Source organism: Pangasianodon hypophthalmus, chromosome 24 (assembly GCF_027358585.1).
Source record: "Pangasianodon hypophthalmus isolate fPanHyp1 chromosome 24, fPanHyp1.pri, whole genome shotgun sequence".
Taxonomy (NCBI): Eukaryota; Metazoa; Chordata; class Actinopteri; order Siluriformes; family Pangasiidae; genus Pangasianodon; species Pangasianodon hypophthalmus.
Window position 1 is genome coordinate 19,088,364 of NC_069733.1, and position 11,962 is coordinate 19,100,325.

The 11,962-nt window shown below is 40.2% G+C and overlaps 1 protein-coding gene across 1 annotated transcript in view; it reads left to right on the forward strand.

Annotated features, from left to right (window-relative positions):
* Positions 1 to 10,130, forward strand: part of gas2l1 (growth arrest-specific 2 like 1) — a 41,927-nt gene extending 31,797 nt beyond the window's left edge. Inside the window, exons 5-6 of the mRNA XM_034299402.2 lie at positions 434 to 719; positions 4,433 to 10,130. Coding sequence (XP_034155293.2) covers positions 434 to 719; positions 4,433 to 6,341 — 2,195 coding nt within the window. The 3' untranslated portion in view covers positions 6,342 to 10,130. The remainder of the gene's footprint in view (positions 1 to 433; positions 720 to 4,432) is intronic.
* The last annotated feature ends 1,832 nt before the right edge of the window (positions 10,131 to 11,962 follow it).

Genomic DNA, 11,962 nt, shown 5'->3' on the forward strand with positions numbered 1-11,962 from the left:
TTAAGGTTTTTATTTGACTCATTGTCATAGCTTATCAGGATTCGCACAAGAGGATAGTTTTATTTTTTTTTTGAAGTGCCTAATGTTGCCCAGTAGGGAATTGATTTGAGTGTACAAACTGATGAAAATGCGAGAGTTGTCACTACATCGCTTTTAATTCCTTTAAGAAACAGAAGTAACTGTAAAATCGGAGTTGATATTGAGCAGGAACGTGTTACCGCATCATAAAATTTAAGAACCAATCAGGTTTCAGTATGCAAATGCAGGCCATGCAACAGCCCCAGTTTACTGCGGGATTATATTATATTATATTGTTTTTTTAAATCGATACAATACAAAAACCTGTACAAACTTGTACTTGTACAGACGCATGATGCAGTGTGTGTGTGTGTGTGTGTGTGTGTGTGTGTGTGTGTGTGTGTTTTGTCCACAGCTCACCGCTCTCAGCAGGGTAAACCCAGCGGTCAGGCTCCTCACAGTAAGAACTCGAGCGCGCACTCGTCCCGCTCGGCCAGCCCCGGGCCTCATTACAAACCGTCCGAGCGTCGCTCCCTGGACCCTTCGGCGCCTTCCGCTCCCTCCTCTTCCTCATCGTCCTCCCCCAGACTCACCAGGGCCAACCTCGGAGACGCGGAGTCGAACAGGGGCAGGACGAACGGCGCGCTGCTGCCCAAACCGCCCCGAGACAAATCAGAGCCACGCCAGCTCAACCCCATCAGGTGGGATATAAATTCCCAATAAGAACATCGCATCGAGGCTTAAAGAGCCGTTAACCTTACCAAGCATCTCTTCTGCTGAAGTTTAAACTCTTAAATAGTTACGGCTAGCACATTACATAACAAATTACTTCAATTACTTTATTACAAATGCACTATATATGCTCACTACATGGGGTGTAAAACTGTGGAACATACAGCGGAAGAGCAGCTCGTAATATAGGAAAGGATATGGGATTTATTATTATTATTATTATTATTATTATTATTATTACAGTACTGTGCAAAAGTCTTGGACCCCTATTTTTTTTTTTTTTAGTACAAACTTTGTTACAGATGTTTATTTTCTGACTTCTACATTATTGATTCAGTACAAAAACATTTTAGATTCCAAACAGTAGTTTTCCAGCACAAAATGAAACGTTACAGAAAAATGTTTGTATGTCAGTAAAGAAAGCAGCAGATTCCATAAGAGACACTTTTCAGATAAAAACATAATGAAGGCTGCTGGGTTTCGCTGCAGAAATAAGAAGCGAGTCGACAGTCAAAGTCTCCAGAAGAACTGTGGCTGCTTCTGCAAGATGCTCAGTAACACTTCCAGCTCATTTCCTTATAAAACTGCACACACTGCACCTCAGATACTGCTTTATTTATTTAAAGTGAAGGATCGTCACATTAAATACTGACTTTGTTTCATTTATTATTGTTTACTGCTCTTTATAGGATTTTTTTTAATGTAGAAACATTTAATTTCATTATTTTTGAAGGCGTCTTTACTCTACAGCATTTCTTTGCACGTGCCTAAGACTTTTGCACAGAACTGTGTGTGTGTGTGTGTGTGTGTGTGTGTGTGTGTGTGTGTGTGTGTGTGTATATATATATATATATATATATATGTGTGTGTGTGTGTCATTTCCCAATAAGTGCTTTTGGTCACATGGTGTCTATCAAGCGTATAGTTCACTATGTACGTTATACGCTATGTAGTGAGCATATATAGTGATAAAAAGTCATTCAGGATGTAAACAGATGTAGTGAATGTTATTTATATACCATTTAATACATTTAATAATTTGAAAATTAATTAATATTATAATTTGAAAACATTTAATAATTAGAAAATTAATTTCGAATAAATTGTTTTTAATTTAATTCAATTTTATTTAATACACTCAGATTTAATAATTCCTTCATTTTATAATATGCGAAATTAATAATCGCAAATTTTAATGTTTCAATATTAATTGTTTAATTTTTTTTTAATTTAAGAATTTAAAAAGGAGTGAATTTTCAAATCTCAAATCTCTTTTTTTTTTTTTTAAAGTTTAGTAATAATGAATAAATAATTTTTAAAAATATATAACTTAATTTTACATAATAATTTAATAAAACATTTTAACTTTCATTTTAATTTACAATTAATTATGCCTAAATTTAATGATTTGATATTAATTTTAAAATTTATCTTGAATTTGCATTATAATCATCTGTGTAATGCAATAATCTAATAATATAGTGATACTTTAATTTTATATAATAATAATAATAATAATAATAATAATAATATTGGAAATTATTCTGTCATGTCACTGCACTTTTAAACGCGCACACACACACACACACACACACACACACACACACACAGATTGCAGCAAACTGATTTCCCTAATCCCAGATGACATTCCCAGTCTCAATCGTCCTGCTGCGATGCCCCCATATGGCAGAAGTGTAGCATTACACCTCAACGCTTCCTCTGCTGCAGCCTGAGGTCATTCCTTCTCTCCTAAACAATGTACTGATCAAACTCTAAAAGTGTAGATAACAGTAAGAGTACGGTTGTTTTTCCCCCGACCAAAGCGCGTGTTGTTTATACGCTACCCGTCATTAACGCTTACAGAATTAGCCTTGACATTTGCCGATAAGGATAATGGCGCACTTTCAGTCAGACGATCTGTTTGGCACGTCGGCGTTACGGCATTGTTTCAATGCAAAGGCGGAGGGTTTGTTCTGGGAAGAAGCCAACATGGCCGGAGTTTCCTCAGGAAAGATAACCCTTTCCTAAATAGGCAAAAAGCGTAATCAGGTCTGTCCTTTCTTTCTTCTGATCAGCCAAAAATGCCTCGATCGTTAACATGCTTCAAGATAATTTACCTGAAATTACATTAAAATTATTTTCCTTTCTTATAAACTGTTCATAATATTTTTATTATCCATGATTTAGGTTTAAAATCCAGGATGTTTTATTTTACTAAACAACAAAAAGACACAAATCTCATCAAAGTGTTCATCAAATGTATGATATCTAATGATGTGGAAAAAAAAAAGCTTTTGAATTGGAAAATCGTTCCAACAATCTACCGTACGATTTACAAGCGAAGTAATCATATTGAAAAGTAACTTTTTTTTTTTTTTTATCAGTTTATAGTTACATTTAATGTTGTGGAACATCTATGAAACAAGTTAGTTTATAGCTAGCAGATATAAACATTCGTTCTCTCACAAGCCTCTTTTTTTTCTCTCTCTCTTAAAGTTAATAAGATTAAAAAAAATAAAAAAATAAACGCAGCTTGTCATGTTACAGAGAAACCGCAAATATTAAACGCTTCTGTGCTGGAAAACTTACATTTAACTGAACTGAATCATACTGAATCAAACTGCATCGGATTATAAAGTATTAGTAAAACTTATTGGTAGATAAGTTGAAGTGTATCGAATCGTTACTTGTTTAACTGTATTATTTTTATCGTATCGTTTGTTATATATCGAGATGTGAGACATCGCATCGTCTGAAAGGGGGAGATTCACACTCCTCATCATATCAGTAATTTAATTAGTCACTTTATAACAGCACACCACAACGCATTGTTGTTTTTTTATTATTTTATTTAAGGACATTTTATCATCTGTATAAATTCTTTAGTCCCTTGTCACCGTGTCTCTAGTCTCAACAACTTTCATTTTCGTGAACAAGTTGTCGAAATGGACGATCGCTTGAATTTCTATACGCTCCAGTAATCCTCCATTTTTATTTTATTCCTCGTTTTGTTAATCTGAGACCGCATCAAGGGAAACACCTGCCAAACAGACACGTGCCCCATCCAAGCTAATCCAATCCCAGCATGCTTTGCATTGCACTTTCACCTTAATCTCTTTGGTGTCACATGTCCAGGATAATGCGCAAGCCGTCACTACTAAGAGATCATCCAAGGCATGTTCGGTTGCTTCTTTAGTGCTGCACTAATGTTGCTAAGAAGTACCAGAAGTCTATCACACTCAAAATATTTTCCGAAAGTAAATACACATCTAAATAAAGCTAAGATCCTCAAATTTAAAAAAATATATATGTAAAATTACAGCCATAAGGTATAGCGTATTTTTAAAAAATTAAGTTCAAAGTAGAGCGCATCATCGGCATGACTTCCGCCTTTCCGGAACACCTGGACAAACCACGAAAAGTGCGGACTAGATGGGGTAAAGACGTCAAATTGCGCTAAAGAAAAAAAAATTAATTCCAGCTGTCTAAAATGGCCGTCCAAATAATGTTGCAGTTTACAGCTACACCAGTGACTTGGTTCTTTAAAGGTCTATCAAGTGTAACTTGAACTTGTATCTGTTTAGGAGACATGTTTGAACTCCAAGTGGAGAAAGCTCTCTTCAGTCTTTCCACTAATCTCTCTTTCTTTCTCTCTCCCTCTCTCTCTCTGTCTGTCTTTCAGGAATAAGGACACTCTGTCACATTTGACTCGCCGTCTCTCTGGAGACAGTGACTCCTCTAATGCCTCCTCTAAAGGTGGTGGTGGAGGACCAGGAGGAGGCGGAGGAGGACGTTTGTCTTTAGGATCTCGTCGCAGTAACGGCGAAGAGGTGGTCTTCGTGGTCAACCGAAAAGAAGGCAAGCATGTGATCGAGCGCACAGGGGGCAGCGCTGGACAGATGCCTGCTCTTCGCACCCCTCAGCCACGAACTCGCAGCACCTCCAGAGAACGCCCCGTACCTGCTTCCTCCTCCTCACCAGGCAAAATGAAGCCCTGCCCGCCCCAAGGCGGCACCACACGCTTCGAGAGGGGCAGATCCTTGGGGCCGGATGGGCCCCGAAGGCTCCAGACTTCCCGCTCTCTCAGCCAGGGCAAGACTCCACAACGTGGGCGAGCAAGCGACGGTACACCTGCTTCCCCTCGCCACAGAGACGCTCAAGATGACGCGAGATCTAAGCAGGCACCTCCAGGTTCACCTAGGCTAAGCGGAGGCTTCTCTAAGAGACAAATGCCCTCGTCAGCCTCTTCCTCACCTGTTAAAGGGGTCACCGGAAGTCCTATGAAAAAGAGCACTGCGGCCCCGCGACCTACTGCCCCACGCTCGCCCTCTGTGGGGAATCGGAGGTTGCTGCCCCCCATCTCACAGCCAGGTCGGCGCTCTCCACACTCGACCCCCAGGTCCACACAGAGATCAACCCATCACCACCCACCACGGTCACCTCGAGCATCAGGGAGGCCGACTCAGAGAGGATGGGGTCAACAAAATCAGCCAGATCCCCAAGATGACATGGGGATTGGGTTCAGCTTATGTTCTTTACCCGCTCTGGATCCAAAACGTGAGCTGGAGCTGTATCGCAGCTTCGAGGCAGAGTTTCTGGCCAACACGGGCCAAGCCAGACTTCCTGAAACAAAGGAAGCATCAATGCAGCTTCCTGTCTCTCAGCAGGGCTTCAGGCCATCAGGAGACGTTAATGTAGCGGATTCAGCCTACTCATCTTCTAACTCCTCATCCTCCTCTCTGAATGTGGGGGGAAAAGTGGGAATTCTGCCTGACTTGCGTGAGACGAGGCATACTGACGGCGCCCGAAGCTGCGCCCTGGAGGATCCTCCAACCTTGCTGCACAGCCAGACCCGAGCCGGTCTTCCCAACGGAGGCTACCGCAAACTTCCTGCCATCTCCAGCTCCACAGAGGAAGGAGATCCAGGACTCCACTCTAACCACCTCCACGCTGGTCTTCAAATAAACGGGGGTCACAGGGGGTTCTCGAACTCTGTGGTACCCATGGAGGCGCAGGCGGATTGGGCTTGTTTGGAAGGCGATGTCCCTTTGGACGATCACGACCCAGATCTACCCTACGACCAGGGTCTCTCTAATGACATCCCACTCCCAGACTCATTCCCGTCACCTCCTCCACCTGAGGACTGCTCCTACAACGACTCCTCCAGCGAGAGCTCTTCCATGTGTCTCAGCCTGAGCGAACAGATTTCCGAAGGTTCCTGCAGCCCCCCGTCCTCGCTGGCTAATGGAGACACGGACAGCACCGTGGTCCTCCGGGCCAAAAGAGGGCAGAAGAAGGCAGACAGGGTACCTTCCATATACAAGCTCAAATTACGGCCGCGGATACGGCCTCGCACGGACAACAGGCCCGAGAACAGTCCGTCACGCATCCCAACGCCTCTCAGCTACAGAGAGCTACAGCAACGGAAGGCTTCCGGAAACCTGACGCCCCCTCAATCGCCACACACCCGCAGAAATCTGCACCAAGCCTTCGGCGATGTTATCCGCCAACATCGGAGATCGGCCAGCGTCGGATCCAGAGAACGCTCGTTCTCGCCAGAGCCCAGCCTGGACCCGGACCCCTGGATGTAATCTGGATTGGACGTTGAGAGTGACTTGCTTTCCCGATCTTTCCACGACCCTGTGCACCTACGGAAAGGCTAAATAACGACAGGACAAAGATGCTAAAGCACTAAAAACAAAGATGGCGTCTATTAGCATGACCTCTTGTTCAAGCATGTCACGAATCTCTCACAGCCTGAGCCTGGACACTTTTCTCCTGACTACTGGACTCCAAAAAATAACAAAAAAAAATTTTGACCAAAGTATATATTTAGCTTAGCATGTTATGCAACTTCTTTTTAACTGTATGAGAATATTTATAGCTCGGCTGTTTTTTTTTATTTTTTTATTTTTTTTTTTTCTGGTTTACGCACGCTATAAACTTCAAGAAGATGAAAAAGGAGGAAATGAGAACGATGACGAAAGAGCACAGGGTTCTCTCAAGGACAAAAAGTCTGAAGCGTCACTTCGGTGAGCGGAAAATAGTGACGGAAGCGAGAAGTCGGCGCTCGTGTTTCCCATGACGTCTTCGGCGATACAAGTCGGATCGCGTCCTTCGCTCGAACAAACGCGACTCTCACTTCGAATGTCGTGACTGGACCTGAAACGGATTATGGCTTTTTAATTTTACGCATTTTAAGTTCCTACTTTGTGCTTGTTTTATTTGGGGTTGCTATAGCGACAACTTATTTTACAAAAGGACAAACTGGGTTTGGGTTTTTTTTTTTTTTTTTTTTTTTTCTCTCTGAGAATATTGCTTTATTTAAACATAAACTGAAGGAGGCGGAGTTTGGAGCTGTCATTCAAGCAAGTTTGGATCCTATTGGACCACTACGTTGGTGTAAACCAATCAGTGACTCAGTGAAATGATGCGGAACGTAGGAAGGCTGGAACCGAGTCTACGTTTGCATTTTCTTTATCTTTTTTTTTTTTTTTTTTTTAAATACCGTATTTTCTGGACCCGTAAATTCATTCTGGAACAATCTTCTAGAAAATTCCGTCTCTGCGTGAGGGTACATTTCATATTTTTATTTCTCATGAAAAAGTTATATTTAGCACCTTTTCTTTCTCCCTGTGGAAACATTTAAAGGTTCTGTGTAGAACCCTATGACAGACCTTTTTAAGTTTTAGAGTAGAAGCCATTTAGAAAGTGTTTCACTTCAAGTTCTATAAAGAACATGAGTCAAGATCTTCTGGGCTCCAGTGGACTCCATGTCATGGGTTCTGTAAATAGACAGAACCCTGGATTTTAAATAACTATCTTGAGGTATCTTGAGAACCTTCCTAGAACATTTTCTGAAAGGGAAACTCAGCATAGAACAATCAAGGGTTCCCTCACAGATCCAAAGCAGAGATCCCTAAGGGTTCTAGAGTCAACCTACGATGTTGACGGGTTCTAGATTCAATCTAGAAGTTCATGGCATACAGACAAATCCTTTGGAGCGTAACCTTTCATAGAGTTTGTCAAATAGAAATAGTTTTATCTAGAACCATTAAACATCAAATGAACTTTTAAGGAACTTTTAAGCTGTTTTTTTCTAAGAATGTAGGGTTCCTCAAAGGTTCCTCAAGGGTTCTTTAAATAACTCTATATTCTTAGGAAAAATAAAAAAACCTAAAAGTTACTTAAACATCAAATGAACTTTTAAGGAACTTGTAAGCTTTTTGTTTTTTCCAAGAATATACAGTTCTTCAAAGTTTTCTTAAGAGTTCTTTAACTGGTTAATGGTTCTAGCTTTCTAAATGAAAATGCTCTGCTGTAAATTTTGAGATTCTCCCACAAATGCAAGCTGAAGAACCTTACGGGTTCTAGAGCCTTTTTTTAAAAGACCGTGGCGTATATGCAAGTTAGTGGATAGATAAATTGTAGCTAGTCAGCTAGAACCCGTTTTTAAATAACCTTTCTTAGGAGCAAAATACTGTCAAATAGAGACGGTTCTACCTAGAACCATCAACCAGACCAAAGGAACTTTTTAAAGAACGCTGTTTTTCCTAAGAGTATATTTATGGTGGAGCATCAAAAAGGCTTCCTCGAGGGTTTCCTAAAATAGTTTTAGTCCTCTGTCATAGGGTTCTGTGAAGTACCTTTTAAGGTTCTCCACAAATTCAAACTGAAAAATTTTAAGGAGTATAAATTCAACCTAGAGTATAGTTAAAGGATTGCTTTAACAGTTTCAGCTTTCTGAAGGAAAATTGTCTGTTGTAGGGAGTCACACAGAACCTTTGAGGGTTCTCCAAAGAACTTTAAAATTTTTTTTTTTTTCTTCTTCTTCCCAAAAGAACAGGGTCAAATTGTAAGTCGTCATCTAGTGCAAGAAAACCGTAGAGTTTAACGGTTCTCTGGAACTTTCTGAGGAACCCATTTCTTCTTAAGAGTGTAGCTCTTTTTTTTTTTCTAGCTAGTTCTAAAGGAAAGCCCACTGTTCTGTAGGGTTCTGCGTAGAATCTTTTGGGGTTCTCTGAAGAACTTAACAGGTTCTAGATTCAACTTTTTGAAGAACTTCTTTTGTTTTTTTTGTTTTTTTATCCCCGGAGAATATTTTTTCGTTCAGCTACGATTCTGTGATTTCTGCTAGCGCGAGATAAAAACGTTGCCGTATGGTCCAGAAAATACGTTAAAATACGATGAATCCGTTAAATCACCTGTTCACGAATTGCTTTTCCAGAAACACTAGATTATAAACACACACACACACGGTTGCGATATGTTCCGTCTGCGACGTGCACGCTGGACTCACTCGCTTATAAAAATATTAGAAATATCTTAAGAAAAAAAAAGAATCTGTATATAAATAGAAAGTATTTATGTTCTTAAAAGGATTAAGGTATATGTAATATATGTGTAAATGTTCATTGTTGTGGGCTTGTGTTGTGAATTTACTGGAGTTTAAGTTTATAATTGTAAAATATTCACGCCGTTAAAACGTGGGTTTGGGTCGATATGTTTTTTTTCTTTCTTTCTTTTTTGTTTTTGTTTGTTTTTTTGTCTCAGCTATGCAATATCGCTGTGAGAAATGTTGCCTTGACAATTCATCTTGCCTTAAAGAACGCACAAGTGTGTGCGCGAGTGTGTGTGTGCGCGAGTGTGTGTGCGCGAGTGTGTGTGCCCGAGTGTGTGTGCGCGAGTGTGACGTTGCACCCTTCATTGTCGTCTAACTTTAAAAAAAAAATCACTACATTAAGAACACACACTATATAGTTTAGCTCCTTATGGTACCACGTGAAAACAAACTCCGCCCCCTGATCACGTGACTCGACGTATTTCGGACAAGGTGGATTCTGTAGAGGGCTTCGATGTAGCAAACGGCTACACAACGAGTACACAAATATGAAAGGTTCTCGAGGTTCTCGAGGTCGTGGATAGTAACTTGTAGTCGTGTGGCGCCGCCTAGTGGCTGAGTCAGCGACCGACGCGGCCGTCGTTTCATCACAGAAGCAGGTTTTAGTGTTTTAGAGGAAAGAGAGAGTGATGTAAATGTGTGCGCTGGAATGAAGGAAGTGCGTATGTGAAGGTTTGGAGGTGTTTTGTGGGGATGTGTGTAACGTTTAAGGTGTTTAACTCGAGGTGGATGATGTCGCTGCTCGAGGTTTTGGAGTTATTAAGTGAGAAACTTGATACGCTTTTAGATTTACGGTTTATTCGTCCGTCCTTTAAAGCCTTAATCAGGAACCAAAACGATGCGATTCATCTGATACACGCCGCAGAACCCGATCAGAACCCGAGTTTATCCAAAAACCCTTTTTTTTTTTTTTTTTTTTTAATTATTATTATTAATTATTATATAATGTTTATATATGAGATGGACATTTTTTTTTCTTTCCTCTTCTTTCTTTTTTTTTTTTTCGGAGTCGCTGATTAGATATTTTATTTTATTATTTTATTCATTTTATTTTTTAGATAATCTTAAGTCGTTAATTTTTTTTTTTTTCAGCACTTTTTTTATTATTTTTTTTGTGAACAAACAGGAAAATAAAAATCGCGATAATATTCTTTACAGATTCAATACCTACAAATACCTAAAATTATGTAGGTAGTGTTTTTCTTGGAAAATCATTTCTTAAAAAATTTTAGATATATTTTAAAAATAGCTAAAATGGTTTAAAAGTCGCAGAAGGATTTGGTGATCAGAAAGTCACTTAGACAAACTGGCCTTTTTAAAAAAAAGTAACGTGTTTCAGCACTTGAGTGTGTAAGAGCTGTAAAATGGCCGCCGTGGGCGTCGTGGGCGTGACCCCAGTGAAATGGGCCGCGCTGTTTAACCGCAAGTCCAACGCAGGAAGCCAGAAGAGCCACAATCATGTGTTTAACACGTACTACGATTTTCTGATTCACACACAGTCTGTGTGTGTGTGTGTGTGTGTCTGTGTGTGTGTGTGTGTGTGTGTGTGTACACGTTACAGACACAAATGGATCCTGATTGGGGCTTTAAGGATTTTAAAGGATCACTGAAGATAATGATGTTGAAAATGAAGGTGATGATGATGATGATGGTGATGATGATAGTGATGTTGAAGATGATGATGATGATGATGATGATGATGATGAAGAAGATGGTGATGATAGTGATGATGTTGACGATGAAGGTGATGATAGTGATGATGATGATAGTGATGATGTTGAAGATGATGATGATGATAGTGATGATGTTGAAGATGATGGTGATGATAGTGATGATGTTGAAGATGATGATGATGATAGTGATGATGTTGAAGATGATGATGATGATAGTGATGATGTTGAAGATGATGGTGATGATAGTGATGATGTTGAAGATGATGGTGATGATAGTGATGATGTTGAAGATGATGATGATGGTGATGATAGTGATGATGTTGAAGATGATGGTGATGATAGTGATGATGTTGAAGATGAAGGTGATGATGAAGATGATGATGGTGGTGGTGATGATAGTGATGTTGAAGATGATGATGATAGTGATGTTGAAGATGAAGGTGATGATGATGATGTTGAAGATGATGATGGTGATGATGATGATGATGATGATAGTGATGTTGAAGATGAAGGTGATGATGATGATGATGATGATGATGATGATGAAGATGAAGATGATGATTCACGTGTCTTCTGTGTTTTTGCCAAAAGGACTGCACACAAAATTATCATTACCAGCTCGACACTGTAGTCCATCAAACAGCAAAGTGTTTTCTTATCAGAAACCTGTTTTTGGGAGATAAGAACCCTTAAGGAACCCTTTATGTTTTTGTCCATTATTTTCTTCTCAGTATCTAGAACCTGTCTAGAAGCTTCTTGGTACTTGGTACACTCTTCAAAGGTTCTTCAAGGGTTCTTCAAGGGTTCTTCAAGGGTTCTTCGCTTCCTAAAAGGGTTCTGCTTGTCATGTGTCTTGTCACTACATTTAAGGGTTTTCCCCAGAGGCACAAGGAAAGAACCCGCAAGAGCTGTAAAGCAGAAACACACAGTGAATATGGCGTCTCACTTCCACTCGCACTTTTCCTCACTTCTCCACACACACACACACACACACACACACACACACACACACACACACACACTGCCCAGCCTCCTAGAGAAATCTTTACACTACTCAGAACCCGTTCACTGCCGACAGTCGAGTTCATTTTGTTCCCACATTGTGGTGTTGTTTTTTTTTCCTCTTGTACGGTTCTTT